Source organism: Pelecanus crispus, chromosome 18, assembly GCF_030463565.1.
Source record: "Pelecanus crispus isolate bPelCri1 chromosome 18, bPelCri1.pri, whole genome shotgun sequence".
NCBI classification, from domain to species: Eukaryota; Metazoa; Chordata; class Aves; order Pelecaniformes; family Pelecanidae; genus Pelecanus; species Pelecanus crispus.
In genome coordinates, this window is record NC_134660.1 from 6563477 (window position 1) to 6584456 (window position 20980).

At 42.4% G+C, this 20980-nt stretch overlaps 1 protein-coding gene across 1 annotated transcript in view; it reads left to right on the top strand.

Moving 5' to 3' along the window:
• NSF (N-ethylmaleimide sensitive factor, vesicle fusing ATPase) overlaps positions 1-20980 on the top strand; it is a 79809-nt gene that overhangs the window by 16901 nt on the left and 41928 nt on the right. Inside the window, 6 exon segments of the mRNA XM_075722612.1 lie at positions 48-147; positions 2791-2830; positions 6669-6835; positions 8028-8135; positions 8779-8854; positions 13981-14136. Coding sequence (XP_075578727.1) covers positions 48-147; positions 2791-2830; positions 6669-6835; positions 8028-8135; positions 8779-8854; positions 13981-14136 — 647 coding nt within the window.

Genomic DNA, 20980 nt, shown 5'->3' on the forward strand with positions numbered 1-20980 from the left:
AATCCTCCTGGGTATATATCGAAGTAAAATACTGTTCTCTCTTCTAGACATGTTGTTGTGAAGACTTCTTCCAACCACAAATACGTTTTCACGCTGAGAACCCATTCCTCAGTTGTTCCTGGCAGCATCGCGTTCAGCTTGCCCCAGGTACTATATGATTTGACTTTTACTATAGCTGAAGCAAACTTGCTTATATCACTTTGATCTATTTTTAGTGCACGGTGGGATAAAAATATTAAAAGGTGTAATGCCACCTTTAAAAAACCCACCAGAAACAAACTATTTCAAAAAGAAAAGCCTAAGCAATGTCTGCTATTCTGTGTGAATTTTTATTTTTCCTGGTTTCCCTTGACTTTAAAGGGTTTTCTTTGCTGTGTTGCTCTTTTAAAAGACCTACAGGAAGTTTTATTGACTATATTTGTCATTGTTAGTATTTCTAGATGAAAAGTGCAATGTATTGCATAAAATAGGTTTAACTTTTCTCCTCTTTCTTAAGTAAGTCAAGTTATCACATGCTAAGGGATGGTTAGAATAAATAATTCATACAAACAATTAATTCTAAATAGAAAAATTAATCTTGTAGCCTTCAACTGGCTACAGTGAGTCACATAATGTAAAACTGCAGCAACCATGGTCACTGATTTAATGCTATCATATTTTTCTGCTAGTAACTGGCCTAGCAGTTGAGTGTCTATGCTGCAAACACAAATTTTTTTTTTCTCAACAGATGACTTGGCATAGGCCCCCAAACAACTTTTTGCGTTTTTGATGTCTTGTTCAAATTCAGATTTGCCCAGATGAGTGGGTGAAGAGGATGCTATGTTAACCATATGTCCAGTTATGATTTGCGATGCCCAAACTGAAAACCAGTTATCAGTAGAAGATATTTGTGTCTCAGGGTTAAAGTAGACGTATTCATGGTCTAGGGCTGATTTTTGTAGGTTACAGTAGTTATTTGTAGAGCCGGGAGAGCTCTTCTGCTAAAGAATGAGGTAGGTTTCTTACCCCTAAAAAGTGACTATGGTAGCAAGTGTTAGAGCTACTGGTATAGGAATGTTTTATTTGAGAGTTCCTGGTGTTAGGATTTAATTTTCATTTTTTTCCTGAAGCCTTGGATAATTGCAGCTAGTGTTACACAAAATGTGTGTTTACCTCACGTATTCACGGAGGGTCATGTAATACGCACTTAGGCTCCAAGACCTCCAAGAAAGTCTGTTGTGCATTCGTTATGCACATAAAGTTCTTGACCACCTTTATTCTCTCGTAGTCTTAACTCTTAGGCCTAAATACCAAAAGCCATGAAAAATTTTGTGTACTGCAGAGCCCAAAAGATGAAGGGCCATGCAGTGATGGCAAACTTCTTGGCAGAAAACACCCAAATGAACATAGCAATTGAGCTGTTATCTCTTGCCACAGAGAAGATCCTAACTAATCTTTCTAGCAGAACTTGGACAGCTTTCCTTCTTCCTTCCTGTCCTGGAATTTAGGGAAGGACTTAACCTGGAAGGTTTAAGCAAAGCCCAGTGTTTGCAGGAGCACCAGTGTGCCTGCCCACCATTCTTGCACTGGTGGTCACCAGTGCCTGGTACGTCAGGTGAAGGTGAGTTTAGGATATCTTTTGCTGAAAAATTGGAGTGTCAAGGGGAGGGGGAGAATTCTTCCTGGCCTTGCAGGTAAACAGTGGAGGCTGTGAAGCATGAGATTAAATTTTGAAACATAATTTGTTTTCACCTTGTTGGGAATACCAGTAAGTACATGTAAGTCTTCCTGCTCTGGGCTTTGATTCTTAACAGGTTGATCTCTGTTATGCCAAGGGAATTCTTTCCTTAAGCTTGAACCATGAACATATGGGAGAGGGCGTATAGGAGGAGATTTTAATTTTTTAAAAAAAGTAATTATATTCCTTCTCCCAGACTTGTTCCTTCCAGATAAAAATCAAAACATAAATGACCATAAAGTACAGCATTTCAAATGCAATCTTACCAGAGCCTTGTGTAATGATACTTACATATTTTTGTGATTCATGCCTCTCTAAGGCTTAGATACTTGAGAGACTGTGAATACTGCATGGCCTGAGATGTGAGCTGTAAATACACGCTAGCCAATCTGTAGCACAAGGGCCATTGGAAAAGTACTGTTTTTGCAATTACCAAGCCAGAACTCTGGTGTAGTAAAGGTCATAGATTTTTGTGTCACATAATTATTGAACCATTTCTCACTTCTCATGCAGTTCTGTGCTGCACAAAAGTTTTTAGAGGAACTTGAAAGGACCTAGAGGATTTGAACAGTTCCATTCTTAATAGCTCTCTGACCAAGTTTTGTTTTAGGTAATTTTATAACGTAAACCTCATTACAACTATTTCCTGCAACTAGTATATGCATGTAAGCTTTTAAAATTATGATGGAGTGTATAACAGCCTTTCTTGCCTGTTGTACTACCGGTTGTGTTATCAGCACCTGAGCTTTGGTAGCAAATGAGCAGAATGACAAAAAGCCCTATCCAGTGTGATCATTTCTGCCTCGGAGATGGTGGGGTGACCAGTAACATGGAGGAGGTTGGACAGAACAACCTCCTGAGGTCAGAAAATAGAATTATTAATAGCAACAATTCTGTGGTTTTGACTTGTTTCCTGTTAATTTGAGGGTCTTCGTAAGATCCCATTCTGCCCTTTTTTGCTGCTTAAGGTTCTCATGGGGGAGCCTGTTTTTCTGAGTGAGGATGCTGAGTCTGAGTAGGTGTTTGTTCTAGTGAAGGACAGGCTTTCTGAAATTCTTCTCTTGTTTTTACAGAGAAAATGGGCTGGACTTTCCATTGGACAAGAGATAGATGGTAAGTCAGACAGCAGCATGTCATGACGTGTGTTTATAAAAGCTGAATTCCGTGTTTCCGTACTGAAGTGAAACTGAATTGGAAAATCTCAGATCTTCAGCCCTTTTTCAGGTAATGTGAGGCCCTCATTAGTGAAAGGGAGTTGCGAGTTGCTCTTGTATCTGCAGGCTTTCTGTCTTTTAACATTTTCAAAACCTAGAGGACTGTTTTGACTGTTATTTTCAGGCATCTGCCAGTGTTTCAGTATAGCTCTGTATGGGACATCAGTGTCCGCATGCAGGTGTGAGCATTTAACATGTCCCAGATAGTCTGTTCTTGTGGCTTTGGAGAACGCTTATCAGCTAACAGAAAACAGCTGTTGTCATTGAGAATATCCCTTGCCTCTAAATTTGAGTATTGAGAATGTGGAAGTTTAGTGCGAAGAGCTGCCGAAAGCCAGGAGTGTGCTCTGGATAGCTGGAGTGATGAGCTTTGTGAGTAGCACTGATGTTTTCGCCAATAACCGACTAGAATATTCTGCAGTATAATGAAAGGAAAGGGATGCCATCCTGAGTTTGTACAAATTGAAGATGTGTATTCCAATTTCAAGTCTTAATTGAGCCTGATGAGCCTTTGCCAGCATTCAGAGAGGGGACTGATTTGTGTCTCTCAGCTTGCATGCTCTGTCTTTCATTTATTCTTGCTGTCTGTCACCGTTACCTCTGGTTTATGAACGATTGGCATCGCTGTCAGTTGTAGGTGCTGCTGTTTGGTCTGTCTGCAGCTTCTGGAGTATTGACCAAACTCCTGGCAGCAGCTGTTCTTCTAGGAGGGTCTCCATCTTCTTTGCAACAGCCCATCAAGGTGACGGATCATGTCTGCTCTTCTGACCATCAGGAATTCCCTGTGTGCTCCTCGGGCAGCCATCTCACTCTTTTCTTTGACAGGGTTATTGCGATGAAGCCTGCTCTGATGCTTGGCTGGCTCAGGGTCACTGATGTGGAGCAACCTGTTCATTAGGCCCCTGTCTTGCCATTTGAGGTGTTTACAGTGATTCCAGGGAATTCTCCTCTAATTTGAGGATTGTGGGCAGAGCCGATGACTGCATCCTGTCTCAAAAAGTGAGGAGGACCTAGGCTGAGAAGTGGTACAGCTGTGGATGTGACATACCATTAGGAAAGCTTGCTCCTTGGCTGTTTGTTTTCACAGCTTCTTTGGTCTCAGCAAGTCCATGGGCATGGATCAGTACTTGAGTGTGAAGTCTGATGTCTTTGTGGATCTCTTTGTAGTGACAAGCTGGAGTGGGTCTGTTTGCCTCTCTACACAACTAGATGCCTCACAGATCTTGCTTGGAAGCCATTTGTTTTTTCTAGCTGGTTTTGTCTTGTTTTATTTTTGAAACTGAAGAAAAACCTATGTTTTTCTGGGGGGAAGACCCGTAAATTGATTTGTTTCTTACCCATGTTTGGTTGCTGATCACTAACATTTGCCAGCTGGCTTACAGATAAATGCTTTTTAGGACTAAAGTTACTTGGGGAAAGAAACACTAATATTCAGCATGATTAGCTGTTAGAGCAGATTTGTGATTGTACTTGTACTAGACCTTGCTATAAACTTACCAGCTATGTGGGAACATGTATTAAGAAAAATAATATGGTAATTTTATGTAGAATGACTAAGTGTCATATGACTCCCTGCTGAGTATAAAGGATTTGTAAAGCTATTCTACAGGTAGGGAGAATTATTCATAAAACTAGTGATTTACCAGGGTTTTCTCTGTCTTGTTCCCCTAATAATGGGAACTATGCTTTAAATGCCGGTTTTAAATGTAGTCCACTCCTTAGCGGTACAGGGAAGCTGAGTCCCATTGAGACCCTAATGCTATGGTGAAGGCTTTCTAGGTGAGTGAATCTTGTAAGCTTGCCTTTGTGGACAGGTTGAGTGCCTCGAGTGGGTGTGGTTGTGCTCCTTCAGTGCAGTTCAGCTTCATCAGCTCCCGTGCTACAGTTGGAGATGCACACCGGGGGCTGGCTGTTCTCCGCACCGGGAGGTCACTGCGACCTTCTCAGCCTGCCTTTCTGTTTCTAGGATGTTACAGGCTTTCGGAGCTGGTGCTGTATATTGCTTACTCTGGACTGCATCCCCCGTGGTGCATTACTCTTCTCTGTACCAGACATCCCCAGCATTCAGTCCTTCATGTAAGGACTATTTGTATTCAATCGACACCTCAGTTCTGTGATGTGAGCAGATCCGGGGACTGATATTCATTCTGGAAGCTTTTGTTTGACAGAGCCCTGAGATAGGCAAGTAGAAGGAAATAACTGCCCTGAAGTGACCTGTAAGTTAAGAACAACTGCTGTTGTGCCCTTGCAGGATGAAAGTCCCTCCTTCATTAGCTATGGCTTATGTGATAACCCTGCTGCCATATCCCTCTTTGAAAGGACTAGCTGATATAGTAGATACACCTCAGTTCAGGAAGTGGTTTAGTGTTTCATCTTCATCCCTGTTTCCTGGACGATCTGTCTTTGACAGCTCATTTTTAGGTGGCTGATTCTCATACCAGGAAGGACGTTAAATGTGCATGCTGTGATGACTTATGTGTCTTCTGGTAACAACTTAAGCAAGAGGTGGGCTCTCTGTATTCTCTTTAAGTGGAACGAATCACGTATCATAGCATGCTGGATGCTTATTTTGACATCACATCTTCCCAGGAGCCTGCAGGCTTATTCTGGAACCATTCTACTGCCAAGAGGCTTGATAGGAAATAGTAGGTTATGTATGAAGTACATTTCCCTTATTCCTCTCCTACTGCTTTACCCCTTAGCTGCGACTTCTGTATCAGGTGAGACTTTCTTCTCTAGATTCAAAGCAAACCTATGATGTTCCTCAGTCTTCTGGAGAAACATCCGCTTCTGTCCTTTGCTGCAGTCTGATTTGTGAATTACTAGGAGTGTCTGCTTTGTGAGATCCTGTCCTTCTGATCAGTTGTGCTGAGGCAGTATCCCTGAAGTTGTGGACCATGCTCTTCTTTCCTTTCTATCCTCTTTACTCCAGCAGCAACAGCCCTAAGTGGCCTCTTGCATTTGACGTGGTGTAACTTAGGACCTGTGGGGATTAGGTACAGTTGGCAATGACTGTGAAGCACCTTCCCTGCCACTTTGCTTTCTGCCCCCTTTCAAGGGCTGCTCAATTGATTCTGCATTACTGAAGGTAACCTGGGGTCTGTTAGGATAGGCCCAAGTGCACCGCTGGGGTAGGGGCTATTTCCTTGTGTCAGAGACGAAGGGTGGTTGATGCTTCATTCTGGGCTGTGGAAGCCTGATAGATTATATTACTGCACTTGAATTTGCAGGTAGTCTAACTTTCTGCTACCTAATCTGGAGAAGAGCTACTCAATCTGTTGCTACAGACAGCCAGTTATGACCTGTTGTCATTGCTTTTTTGGGCAAGACTACTCTTAATGCTTGCTTTTGGGCGTTCTGAAGACACGTCTTCTGAACCCTTCGATGTAGATATGGCTGTCGTGGTACTACAGTGTGTGTGAATTTGCTTTCGTTGTCCTCATCCCCCACAGCTTGTCTGGGGTTTGAGCTGTTTCAAAGGAGAGTATTAGAGTTTTTAAAGAAATGCAGAGATTTTCACTGGAGATACATTTGCTATATTTTTGATCTTGTAGTAGAACATGGATGTAAGAGAACTAAGGGTCTCTATCAGAAATATTATATTCAATTTTATTAAGTACTCATTCTGAATGGAAGAACACGTATTGTCAAACTTATAGTATGTTTAATATATTGTGGAGCGACCTTGCTGTTCTGAAATATGCTGTTTCTTTTTTTTTTTTTGTTTGTGTTAACAGTTTCCTTATACACTTTCGACAAGGCTAAGCAGTGTATTGGCACAATGACAGTTGAGATAGATTTTCTGCAGAAGAAGAACATTGACTCCAACCCCTACGACACAGACAAGATGGCTGCTGAATTCATCCAGCAATTCAATAGCCAAGCCTTCTCAGTAGGCCAGCAGGTGTGGGGTTTGTTTTGTTTTTTAAGGCTCAAATGTTCTTAAGTAACATGCGCGTGCTTGTACTACAGTGATGTAAAATACTGAAGAATGCTTAGATACTGACTCTGTGCTGCAAAGGACAGTTAATAGGCAGAAATTGTTTATTGTGTGAATAGTTTCTTTATGAAAAGTTGAACCATCGTGACTTCCACTGAGAGCATGAGCAGAGTGGTTTAAAATCTGCCTTTTCCTTATCTAAAGAAATCTATCTTTCTTTGTGAAGGAAAATCCCAAGGCTTGAGAGAGCTGGGTTCTCTCTCCATTGTGGCCTGGTTGGATATAACCATGGCACCTCCTGGAATCTTTTGAGAAGTAACTTTTGTCTTCCTTCTATATAAGATCAAAATGAACACCAGTTTAATTCTCAGTAGCACCTTTGAAGTGCAGTGTATTTTATTGTAACGTTTATTGCTACTCTGTGGACTCCAGTAGTAGAATAGGTATGAAACATTTGTCTTGTGGATTTCTGAAAGCTGATGTCCCTATAATTGAGCCTTCTCAGCTCTGCAGCAGATGGGCTTCTGCCCCTGCGAACATCTGCAATAGCCTCTGGTTTGCCATATTCTCAGGACAGGTCGAGGGCCGTTTCTCCTAGTAGTTTAGAACTTGCAGGATCTGAATCTTAAGTCAGTTGCAGATGTGATCTTGGAGGAAAGGAATTGTGCAGGGACAGCCTGCTTTTCTGTGGGATGGACCCTACTGCTTGTAGTATTCATTCTGTCTCTCACTACTGTAGCACTATTTTTGAGGTGTCCTTGTCAAACTGAAATATGAAAGATGAAAAAGTTTGAGCTAAATTGTTCTCCTTGCCTAAAACCAATATTTAAAGTGAGAGGAAAATGTCAAGAGATGATGTAGAACGTTTAGCTGGGAAGAAAAGGGTGGGAAAGAGCAGCTTTTCTTGGAATGAGAATTTTTCTTTGAATATTTCCACTTGACTTCATGTTCTGCTACTTTTGATCTGTTACCCTGAGGTATGGGACGTGAGAAGGACACATTCAGTACACCAGACCTTTACGGGATAAAGACTACATGGAATTTGTTGGGTAGTAAACTTAGCCCTCAGGCCTCTTTCTCTTCAAATCTTAGCCTTGTCAAAATCCTTTTAGCTTTTTAATGAGTTAAAATCCCCTTCTGTTTTTTCTTTCCACAGCTTGTGTTCAGCTTCAATGACAAACTTTTTGGCCTGTTGGTAAAGGACATGGAAGCTATGGACCCCAGCATTCTCAAAGGAGAGTCTGGCGCAAGCAAAAAGCAGAAGGTAGGCTCGCAGGTATTCATGTTCATTCCCTAGGGACTGCAGAGATTCAGGTACTGATCAGATCTTGCTACCAGGAGGGATTAGGTTACTTGCATTTGGAGAAGTTGCACATTTGTTTCATCTGGCTGTGTCTTTTGCCTCAGAGAAGGTAAGCAGCATTGTTTTCAGTTTAATGCAGTCTCCTGTGCTTGTGTAGTTGGGAGCTTAGAGTTGCACCCACTAAAGTGCAGAGCTGGGGGAGATACAAGGAATATCTTTTGGTCTTTATGTACTAATTCATGGAAACATCCTCTCTTGAGCCTTTTTGTCTTCCAGATATGTCCAGTTTTGATTTTTCCTTTTGTAGAAAGGACATGATTTTATTTTCTGCTTTAATTGCTAGATCTTGCTGAAATAAAATAGTTGGTTTTGAGCTAAACAAATGACTTCAAAAAGCTAATTTATTATACCTGATGAGCTTCTGCATTCAATGTTGTTAGTTTTAGAGGAGCTGTTGGTGTTTTACATTCTTCCCAATGACTTTTGTAGTGGAGCTTTTGTTGCTGTTTCTTGCCTTCTGAGATGTGCTTGGAGATACATAAGGAGCAATCTGAAGTTGAACCTAATAGCATAATGTAATTATTTGTTTCCTTCCCTTTTGCAGATTGAGGTTGGTTTGGTTCTTGGAAACAGTCAAGTTGCCTTTGAAAAAGCTGAGAACTCCCCTCTCAATCTGATTGGTAAGTGCCACTGTATCCAAAGAGGTAAATAATTCTTGAAGTTTGCTTCTTTTCAGGCCTCAGAGACTTGTATGCCTCAAAGTTTGTTTTTCTGGTTACATCAGTTGACCTAATCCATTGGAAACTGCATCTCAGAATGTCTCCCAGGTATCTGTTTAAACTAGCAGATGACTGGGTTTGGTCCCTTAGGAACCTGTCACACCCTTTAGAAAGCAGTTTGTAGATGCTCAGGACTCTTTTGAAAACCACTGCACCGAGAAGACACCATCCCTCCGGCAGACTTTGCTGCTTCTAAACAGGGGCTCTAGAAAAGTCACTGTCCTCCCAGTACGAAGCTCCACAACTGACCAACGTACTAGAGCAGTTCTGTGGGTCTCTGTACCATGCTTACCACCACGGTGTATCTAAAATATACAGAGACACAGACAGGAGGAGGAAAGGTGACTGTGACTGAGAGATTCTGACCATAGCAAATTGAGTTTGATGAGTAGGGAAGTTAACCTAAGCACTCTGGATTCCTAGGCCTAGGCTAGAAAGGCACCATGGAACAGCAGCTTCAGCAAAAGTCAGCAACTAGTTGAAATATTTTAACTCTTTAAACATCGGAGAATGATCTTTTCAGGGACACTAACAAGCCAACACCTCTTTAATTGAATTTAATTAAAACTGCAGGGAAATAGGAAATTGAGAACTTTTTTTAATGTGTAGCCAAAATTTCAAAGTGAGTGCAAAACGTCTGAAAATCCCATCTCTAATGAGATCTCTTCTTCAAGGAGAGAGGACAGATTCTGAAGAGCACTTCAGTTTTCTTGACTTCTGAAAGTCCTGCTCTTCAGAAACTGATGACAGCTGCAAAACACAGCACAGCAGGTTCATTGTGTGAGTTTGTATTAACTGTTTACACAGGAAGAGTATTAACAGAACTGTGAATTGGGGAGTAATTGATGTGTCCTCCACATTCATAGAATCATAGAATGCTTTGGGTTGGAAGGGACCTTGAGAGATCATCGAGCCCAACCCCCCTGCAGTGAGCAGGGACTGAACCTGTGAACTTGGCATTGTTAGCACCGTGCTCTAACCAACTGAGCTAACCCCGCTGGTCATTTAGAAAGAAACTGGTGTAGGGCTAGGGAGGGATCTGCTGTGTTCCCATAGAGCCACCAGTTGAGTGATGGGGACCTGGACCACAAAGCGGGCGGCGAGGGCCCCTTCCCTGCAGTTGGCTTGGTGTGTGCCCCGGGACCACGGTGGCTGTCCTGCAGAACAGATGCACGCTCTGTTAGTCTGGCTGTTCCTTTTCTTACCAGTGTTACAAAGTGGATGATACTTAGCAAGCAGTTGCAAATACCTCCCTTGCTGCTAATATGGCTCTAGGCATTCTTTTCTGGGTGTGATTCAAGTCCTGTACTTGAACAGACACTCTAATTTTTCCCCTTATTTTCCTTTCCTATGTTGTTCCCTCTTCCTGGAGTCCATGAGCTAATAAAACTTTTGCTTTTGCTGCTGCGCATAAGAAGTGGCAGGTGAAGGCTGCTGTGAGCGGGGTTCAGTGAACCTGGCCAGCTCAGATGAGCACTCAGTTGAGTTTTAGTACTTATTATTTTTGCAGTAGGCTTCAAAGCACATCTCTGCTTGACTGTGAATGCTCGGTACTTTGAGTATTTGGAACAGAAATAAAACATATGAGGGTAGTAGCCACTTGGGAAGGTAGAATACAACTCATACAACATTGCAGGAGCTTGCGGCAGAGGCCGAGTTTTGATGCTGCCCTGAAGTGCCGTCTTCCCTCAAATGCGAGGCTCTGACTTCGTGTTCTGTAGTTGTCTGTGTCACGTGCTACAGTCACTCCAAAAAATGAGGAGACATGAGGCTGTTGTGTAATCACATACCTTGCATCTTACATGGACGTTTTTGTCTGAAAGTACAGCCAATCATCTGTACCGAAAAAAGAAAAACCTCACCAGAGGTCCATGGGCTGAATTGTAGATGACTGTAATTAAGCATATTAACAAGGATACAGGTTTAAGAGCACCAAATGAAGTTTGCATGGGCAATTAGTTCATACCTGTGATTACATGATTACAGCCTGTTTAGTTTTTACTGTGTTTTGATAGGCCAGCTGGAGGTGAGCATTAACATAATCCAATTTATTGCATCAGAGCAAGCAGTGATATTTTACTTGGTTAATATTCAGAGCCGTGTAATTACCTGTGATCTTCCTCCTAGCATGTATAGGTGTGAAGAGTGGTCCTGTGGGAGAGCCGATTGATTGATTGGAAATAGGAATCCTTTACCGTGATTCAATTTCACTGCCTGCAGACAAGACAAAAGAGTTGCTTATGCTTCAATTTACTTCTTTCAGATTGGCGCTTTATTTAATCTCCTCATTGATCTGAGGCAGAGCTACTTAATGTGCTTTGTTAGTCTCTGGAGAATTGTAAAGTTGTGAATAATTAAATTCTGAGAGAGGAGATAAAAGTGTCCCTGAGCACCACCTTCAGTAAAGGGCCTTTATTTTTTTCAATAGAAGAGAATTGTGATCATTTAAAAAAAAAAAAGCACCAATTCTATTTCTTCTACTTAGCATAAAATAATGTGTTATAAACCCAGTGGATGATGTTTTAATTCAATCTGCAAGATTTTTCTTGTCGTCGGATGCAGCCAGAAGGGGGGGGTATAGGCTAAACTCTACAGGAGGAGGAACATCCCTGGCTGAGTGGTCTGATCTAGAAACCGGAGCGGAGGGATGAGAGATAAGTACACAGTAATCAGTGAATCAGACGCTCGCTGCTGCCCTGCATGGTGCGATGTATTAGTGCTCTATGTTACACACGCTACCGTGTTGTCCCTAACGTGTTAGTTAGAGGCATATTCTTGTTTGTTTATTTTGCTGCTCTTGGGATTGAAGTATTGCTTCCAGCTGTGTTTAGACCAAGATTAATAGCAGTCTAATTCAGAGCTTTTATTTAGTGTATTTATGGACTTCTAGATGCTAACTCATTATCTGGCTCAACTTGAAGTATCTCTAGAAGAGGCTATGGAACAAATCGGCAAAATGCACAGTTGCAGTTTGCCAGGACTGGCTTTTTGGGGGAGATAATGGTCCCAGCACCAATCCTGTAAAGCACTGTGTAAATCTAAGAAAATACAAGACATCCAATGTCTGCATGAATTAAGGATAATCTTCAGTCTTTGCTTTCTCCCTGGGTTTTTATACTGCTGTTGGTTTCTCTGGTAGCTAAGCAAAGTGATGTTGCTGAAAGCCATTTGGAGAAGCGTCGATTTAACCAGTAAGAGTGTCAGTGCTTGTTTATAAATACCCTTGAGTAAACTTAAGGTGAGACTATATAGATCTGACAGCATCTCAGCAGTATTCTTATAGGAGCATTTGTGCTTATTGTCTACCTTCTAAATGCCCCGAGTACTTTAAAGATTCTCTGAAAAGGGAGTAGGGAGCTCTGTAAGACTGTAACTCGTGTGGTTTGTCAACAGAAGGGAAAGGAGGGCGGTTACACCGTTGCGTGGAGACCTGAAGTAGCTCTAGAAGACGTTACGGAACAAAGAGACAAAATGAACCGTGGTGGTTTGCCAAGACTGGCTTTTATTCTTCCGAGTTGTAAAGGAACTAGCTGACCTCGTAATTGTTTTGTGTAACCTTGTTTAAAATTGCTCTGGTATCTGAAGACTGGAAGATGGCGAGTGTGCTGTCTGTTTTTGAGAGGATTCCAGGGAAGGTCTGGAGAGCTACAAGTCTTTGAACCTGAAATCTGTACAGAAAAAAATCAACAGAAACTGTAATAAAGAATCAAATTAGTGGATACCTGTACAGAGATGATACGCCGGGAAGGGTCAGCCTGTCTTCTGTAAGGGCAGCCCTACTTTGTGATCCCACTGGAGTTCATTACAGGAATCAAAAAGCATGGGGATAAGGGCTGCCATAGTCTGCTTGTTGTCCAGAGCTCTCCCAACCGAGTTCCTTATCAAAGTTTCTTTAAAAAGAAACTAAACCGAGATCTGTAAGAGAGAAGGTCCTTGCATGAGCAGATGAGTGATGAAAGGGTAGAAGTAAATAGCCAGTGCCAGTAGAGTTCAGCATGCATCTCTGCTGGGGCCTTTGCTTTTCATTATAATTATTGAATAAACTGGAGGAAAGACTGAGTGATGAGGTGACAAAACTTGCTCTTACAGAGCTCAGTGGCAGAGGAAATTCGATATAAATAGATGTAAAGTGATGTGTGGGAGGAAGAATACTTCTAACTTTGGTCAAAAATGATTGCTGTTTTGGGCCAAGATCCCAGGTCTGATAGTTTCAAGGAAATGCTGGACCCATGCTCAGTAGCAGCCCGAGCCCTGTTAAGAACTGTTAAGCATGGTCGTTAAGAATTATTACACGTTATTAATAAAGGAATATGAATGAAGTGGAAAATAATTTTGTACGTAATCTAAGACACAATCAAACCACAGTGCGTGCAGTTCTAGTCTGCCTGTCAGATGATGTGGTAGAAACAGGGGAGACAGAGCAGAACAAGGGGGCTCAAGTGTGGAGCAGCTGCTGCGTAAGGAAGGAAGAACGCGTGAGGACTGCTCTGCCCGGAGAAGGCATGACTGGAGAGGATACAGGGCAAGCCTAATACCGTCCCAGGCAGCCTGAGAGTGGGTACTGATACTATTTACTGTCTCTGCAGATATAAGACTGGGGGCCATGAAATGGAGCTGGTAGGAGCTGGCTCAGGCACACGAAAGGAGGCGTTTGGTCGTGCAGCCAGCAGCAGACACGGCGAGCTGGGTGCTGTAGGGCAATCTGAGTTTACAGGGGCCCGAGGGGACCTAGGTGAGTTTGTGGCAGAGAAATCTCCTGTGGATTCTTAAATACATAGGAGCAACACCTGGCTCGAGAAATCCCTGAACAGGATGGTTGGAAGGCTGGGAAAATAGTTTGCTAAAGTAAGCTGAGTCTCGGAGTCCCTTGCATCCTTGTCACGGTGCATCCTCCTGGCTCATGTTTGAAACCGAACGTCGAGTTAGCTGGACCTGGGTCTGACCTGGTAAAACCTTTCTGGTGTTTGTGCTTCTGTTTGCTGTAAATCTGCTGTGCTACGTGTTTGAAATTATTTCTCTTTTTGCAGGTAAATCAAAAACCAAGGAGAACCGCCAGTCGATCATCAACCCAGACTGGAATTTTGAGAAAATGGGCATTGGGGGCCTTGACAAAGAATTCTCGGATATTTTCCGACGAGCTTTTGCTTCTCGAGTTTTTCCACCTGAAATTGTGGAGCAGATGGGTGAGTATGATCTGGAGAAGTAGGGCTGGGGTACAGGATGTGGGCCTGTGTCTGGTTTGTAAAGACTGGATATCAACTAACAACCTTATGATGCTGTAACATGGCAGTTGCTTAGGGATCTAACAGGCTAACAAAGCCTTTTCTTCTCCTTTTCTTCTCTACCAAACGTCTTTCATACTCTTGTTACTTGGCTAGAGAAGAGGGACAAAGAAACAATGTGAACGCTCAGCACTGTACGTGAAATGTCTGAACGAATGAGATATAGGATTTAACTGAATACTTTTCTGTTGGGACTCAAGCGCTCCCTATTCTTTGAATGATTCATTTATTCATAGCTGTGAGACTGAATGCTCCTATTCCTGACTTAATGGCAATGGGTTGTCTATATAGGTCAAAGGAAATTCTGTCTTAATGATCCTGCCTTATATATTAAATATCTGTTGTCCTGGCACTTGCACTGTAAACCTATGCCCTTCTCACAGCATTAGCCCAATAAATTTCTGTCTTGTGTGATCTGTGCTTGGTCAGATTTGAAATGCTGGAAAGGATGCACAGGCTGTGGCGGGTCTTGGAGTTTGGGAAATAAAAGCACAGATTCTAAATATAACTTTTTTTTTGGGGTCGGGGGAAGGAAAGGCAGTCCCTTTACTTCGTAAACATGTGCTGGCAGGCAGATAAATGGTACTGGTTTTAATTTTTAGTAAGCAATATGCAGCTGCAGTTATCTTATTTTGTCACATAAGGTGGCTGGGGATGTTATAGCTGGTCCTCGTTCTCTGAATAGAATCTCTGTGGGTTCCTATTTAAACTTGGAATCTGTAGCTGTATAATTTATGTGTATGTTTATATTTCTTGATCCACCTTGCCTCTCCCCACAAATGAAGCAATCAGGATTTTGATTACAAAACAGGTTTTCATCAAAAGATACCTCCTGTTTGTGTGTGGCTGTGTAAAGTGTGGCTGTTTCCAGTGCTTGTGGAATTGATGTTAAAGTAAACTTCCCTGTGAGGTGCTTTAGGTCTTTTCTTAGTGATTTCAGCACTTATGGAGAAACACCGGAGAAACCCTGTAGGCTAAATCCAATTAGTGCACGATTCTCTCTCTCCTGCCTTTCTACTTCGTATCGATCCGGTAGCCAAGGCCTTCTGGGGGCTGATCTTGGTTCTCTTGGTGTTTGCGGCTGTGAGCAAGTCGTAACTTCTCTGCCTCTGCCTGAGAATGTGAAGTGCTTAGATTTGTTAAATATTTAGCTGGTCTGCAGAGAGAGGAAATGAGAGAAATGGTGTTGGCTATGGAAAGAAAAGCTTTTACCTCGACACTCTGTTGTGTCCGGTTCAGGAATGTTGCTGACAGCTGGCCTTTGGATGGACCGGCATCCCTTCCGTGAAATATTTTTGCCTTGTGAAGCAACTGTCGTATATATTCACGGCTGCAGTGCAGAGCCCTTAGCTGTGACCGTATGTGAAGGTAAAAGATTTAGACTTTCGGAATTCTCATCAGTGTCACTGGACTGTGGTGAGAAGTATGTTCGTAGACTAGATGTAATTAGAGCTTGTTTTCATTTTGCTGTAGCTTCACCTATTCAACTTCGCTGCTGCATGCAGTCTGGCAGCGTGTTAAGCAGTCGTGTCAGACTGTGATTACATTCCCTTGGTATTATCGATAGCTGAATTAACCTGACAGCCGGGCACTCTTTGGTAACGATGTGCAGCAGCTAACTTGGCCGTGGCGGACCTGTATCTCCAACAGGTACCTCTGGAGAAGGCTGGAAACCTTGCTGACTGCAGGGTGAGGTTGCGGAGCTGCTTTGCAGGGTATGCTGCTCAGATGGTTCCTCTTGTTAATTGGTGTTGCTTAATACAGGAAGAAAAAGATTCTCTGCAGGACCACTAGTATTTTGATTACCCTGGGCAATGAATTAAAGGTGTGCCATATTATTTATATAAATACATATACCCTTACTTGTGCGTGTTTACACACATACTACACAAAGAAACATTTTTCTGGTAAGAAGTTAGACTCCAAACAGAGCTCTCTAGCTCTCTGATTAACCCTAGGGCTAAGGAGCTTATCTGAAATTTGAAAAAACAAAACTTTTTGACATTCATGTTCTTTGCCTTAGTTATAACTTGCTCTTAACTATATTTCAGATCTGAAATGTCAGTGTGACAGCTGTTCACCTTTGTATATAATTTATTGGGAAAGGAAAAGAAAGAATTTGCTGGCTATCTGGTGCTCTAGTGCTCACCCATTTCTGTTTCTTGCCCAGCACTCGCAGACTGCAACTTCCACGCCAAATGCAATAAATATTTCTGTCCCGTAACTACATAGAGGCTGTATAGACCATTTAAAAATTGCTTGCGATTTGTGTGTGGTTTATCTAACTTCCAAGGAATGTTCTGGGTTTGGAGAATATAAATCAATGTTAGTTAACCATATCATCCAAGGGTGTAAATACTACTCTGATGCTACAATCTTTGGTTTATGCAAGAAAAGAAATCTTAGATCAACTTCAGAGAAGGGCAGCGGAGCTGGGGAAGGGTCTGGAGCACAGGGCTGGTGGGGAGCGGCTGAGGGAGCTGGGGGTGTTCAGCCTGGAGAAGAGGAGGCTGAGGGGAGACCTCATCACTCTCTGCAGCTGCCTGACAGGAGGGGGCAGGGAGGGGGGTGCTGGGCTCTTCTCCCAAGTAGTTAGCGATAGGACGAGAGGAAATGGGCTCAAGCTGCGCCAGGGGAGGTTTAGGTTGGAAATTAGGAAAAATTTCTTTACGGAAAGGGTGGTCAAGCATTGGAACAGGCTGCCCAGAGAGGTGGGGGAGTCCCCATCCCTGGAAGCGTTCAAAAAACGGGCAGAGGTGGCACTTGGGGACATGGTTTAGTCCGGTCTACCCTTGATTGGCTTAGAGTAGACTTGGTAGTGTGGGTTAATGGTTGGACTGGATGATCTTAAAGGTCTTTTCCAACCTAAACGATTCGATGATTCTATAATTTCAGCTGGTCATTAAACCTTGCCATAGCTCCCTGCTGCCCTGGAAAGGGGCAGATTACTTTTCCCTACCCAGTCTTTTCCCATACATATATCTGCCACCTCTGCTGTGGTAGCTTTGGGCTTGTATGGCTCTGTAGAGAGCTGATACAATTGGAAGCAAAAAATACTACTACTAAAAGAAATGTATAGGGTTAGCATTCAGCTAGATCCGCTGCCTGGTTGGCTTGATGTGAGGCAGCTCCATGAACGCCGGGGCGGCGGGAGGAAGGCAGTGGGCAGTAGGGTCACTTCGGAACCACAGCGGCACCTTCGTCAGGTTAAGCTGATTGCGGTTAAGGCTACAGTTTCGCAGGCATTCACTGCAGATGCGTTGTGAACATTGGCAGTGGTGGTATCTTTCACCTAATGCTTGACTCTTAATAATCTTCTGACTGCCAAATGGAACTGAGTCTTTATCTGGGTGAGGATTGAGGAGGGTGTCTTGAAGGAAAAGGGGCACTCCTTTTTAGTGCCATCCACGGGGCCTGACTGTTTCACAAATGATAATTCTGAAGAAGGAACTTCACACTTGCAGGGACCTGGTGGAGGTAAGAGAGCGGTCACTCTCTTCCTGAAGGACAGCCCTACAAAAGCCGTGTTTCTAGGGAATCGTCCTCCTTTTCAAGCCCTGTCCGGATCTCTGTGACGTCCAGCTCACGGTGAAGCTATGCAGCTTCATGGTGAACTGGTTACCCTTTGTTGCAGTTCAGAGCATCCTCTTGCTCCACCTAAAGCTTCTCCTTTTGTTTGGTAAATATATTTTTCCAAACTGTTCCTGCAGATAAGCCCTTTCTTCACATCCATGTTAAATGCTGTTTTTTCTGCTGAGGCTTTAAATTCAGCTCATTCAATGGCTTGTGCCATTGTCTAACATTAAGATTGCTGAATACTTATCACACTATTTTTTTTTTTTTCCTCCTGTCTTCAACAGATATTTAGCCATTTGGACTAAAGTTTTTGATATTTGGTGCCTGGAGCTGTGAATTTCAACAAAAATGAAAAGCGTTTTCTTAGACCTGAAAAGAAAATGCTAGTACTGAACTCTTGTTTTTCTTTTTAAAGAAAACTAAAAAAAGTGTCTCCGTGCATTGAAACACAATCTTGACTTTCAGCAGGGAAGTGGTCCTTGTAGAGGCCGCTGAAAAAGCAGATTCCATTTGTACGTGCCATTGTTAGTGTTTAATAACAGGTATAGAAATATTTGGTGTTGCAGATCACATTCCTTTTGAGAGATTGAAATGGAACCCAAATTCTCCATCCTCTCCTGTTACCGTCAATAAGTAGGTTAAATCAGACTTTTCCAAAGTGATTTCTGTTTCCTGGTAACCATCTTAACTTGTGCTCTGACCTCTTGGGATCAGTTGGTTTCGGTGCTCTGTGTTTTTGAAGTACAGCTCACTATGTAAAAGTGAAGTATTAACAAAACACAAGATGAACATTCAAATTAGCATATAATTGGATATTATTTTCTTTCTTGGATTCTGCCTGTGAAGTGGAGGCTTGTCTTTTAAGGTATCTTAAAAATTAATACATTAATGTTCTTGAAGTACTCAGATACTATAAAAGAAGAATAATAATGGAAAGGTTCTCATCCAGTCTATTCTTAAAATAGGATAATTTTAATGAAAAATCAGTGTCAGACATGTCTAACCTGTAACTGAGGTGACAGAAGTGCCAGAACCTCACAAGGCAGCCTTATTCCACTGCTTAGAGCATCTTTACTGTCAAAATTTTTCAAGTGTTTATTCTCAGTCTTGCAGCAGTTCATCATATGTTGTTTATTTCTTTTACGTTCTTGGATGAGGCTTTTACATACTTGTCTGTTCGTGTTTCTCTTCAGTATTCTCAAGGCTAGATCTCAGATTCTTAAACCATTTCGCGTAGTTGTAACCTCTAGGTCACTGATCGTTCTTGTTTCTCTTCCCTTGGTCATTCTTTACTACTTAGAAGTGTGATGACCAAAACAGGGCACGGTAACTGAGGTGCTAATCAATTCCAGGTCAGCTGGCAGGTTTTGTCTGTGCCTTGGTGTATGTGCATGTTTATAATCCTCAATATGATGGGTTTTTTTTTGTTTTGCAACGTGCAGTTAATTATTCCTACCCCAATGTGGAAACTTGTGCATCAAATTACATTGTTGTAAAATGAATTTAATCCTGCCTGTCAGTGTATTTGTAGATCTTGGCATTGTAATGTGCAGATTTAATAGGTGCGTTCTGTTCCATCTTCCAGGCTATTAATAAAAGCACTGCATACCAGTAAATTCAGGATGGATCCTTTCTCGTTGTGCTTTAAAGTTTGTGGGTTTTTTTCCCCATCTACTTCTCATCTACCTTTAACTTCATTCAGCCTGTGTGTTTTTCCTACATGTTTATGAAGATGTATGAGACCTGTTTATATCTTTATGAAAGTCTAAATCGCCCTCTATTGCTTTATTTGTTTTCTCAACCTGTCTGTGTGTGACCTCCTACCTGTTCCTAGAGGGAAGTTGTCTCAGACTGATCTAATAAATTCCTTTTGTCTATTTCTCGGCATCCTTGTTTTCTTCAACCTACTTAAAAAGACATTGTGCCAGAACTTTCCAGGAATGAAGTTAGTGATAGTTCTATACCACACAATCAGAACATAACTGAGGTTGAAAGGGATCTCTTGAGATTTAGCCCAACCCTGTGGCTCCCTTCCTTTTCCCTTTCTGACATTATGGATGGCATTTACTTTCTTTCCCCCAGTGTCTCACCCATCCTGTCCAAGTTCTTAGTGACTTTGAGGTGATTTCACCTGCTCTAAGTGCTCTTGGGTGAAGTTTATGTCCAAGTAATCTGCAAATATCTAATCCTCTTGTGGGCTGTCTCTTGTTCTTTTCCTACCCATATTTCCTATTCTTGCCCATTTGTCACTGATATTAATACTAGCTGCCATGTAACACATGAAGTCTTCATTCATGTAAAAAAAGTATTTAGCTGTTTGAACTTAGCATTTTCTGTTGTTAGCTTTTCTTCTTTCTGGAGGAGTGGACCAATGCTTTCCTCGGTCTTCTCCTCCTAACGTGATTACAAAATTAAGTTCACTCCTCACCCTGAAGCACATGGTTCCTTGTGGCCAGTGAGGCTGAATCCGGTCATTTAACTCTTCCTCCACATATCTAAAAAGACCTCTGTGTGCACTTTTTTGGGGGAGGACAGTTGAGAAGTCCCTGACATCTGTCTTTTCACCTCACCTTCTTAAACCCATAGAGACTGACTTCAGACCAGCCAAGCACTCCCCATATTGTAGGGACTTGAAGGAAGTGAAGAAGCTAATAATGTGAGGAGAGGTTCTGTGTGGCTGAGTAGATGGTTGAGGGAACAATAGTAGGAATAGCCGGTCCACACTCACCGTGGAGGAGAGTCACGGGGTTCTCTGCTGTTCAGTGTGTTCATGAATGGCTTTGGAAGGGAAGCTGTTGAAATGAATCTAAACTGAAGACTGATTTGCAGTTGGGGTCTGATGGATGCACCCATGAGTGCTGTGGGAGCTGGCCCATGTCATTGCGAGGCCACTTTCAGTTCTCTTTGAAAGATTATTGCAATCAGGAGAAGTTCTTGAGGACTGGAAGAAAGCAAGTGTCGCTCCTGTCTCCAAGAAGGGCAAGCAGGAGAAGCCAGGTACTACAGGCACAGGCTCACGCTCAGTCTCTGGGAAGATGATGGAGCAGCTAATTATGGAGACCACTTCCAGACAGTGGAGGACGAGAAGTTGATCAGGAGTGATCAGCACAGATTTATGAAGCAGAAATTGTGTTTAACCAACCTGATGTCATTCTACAATGAGATGACT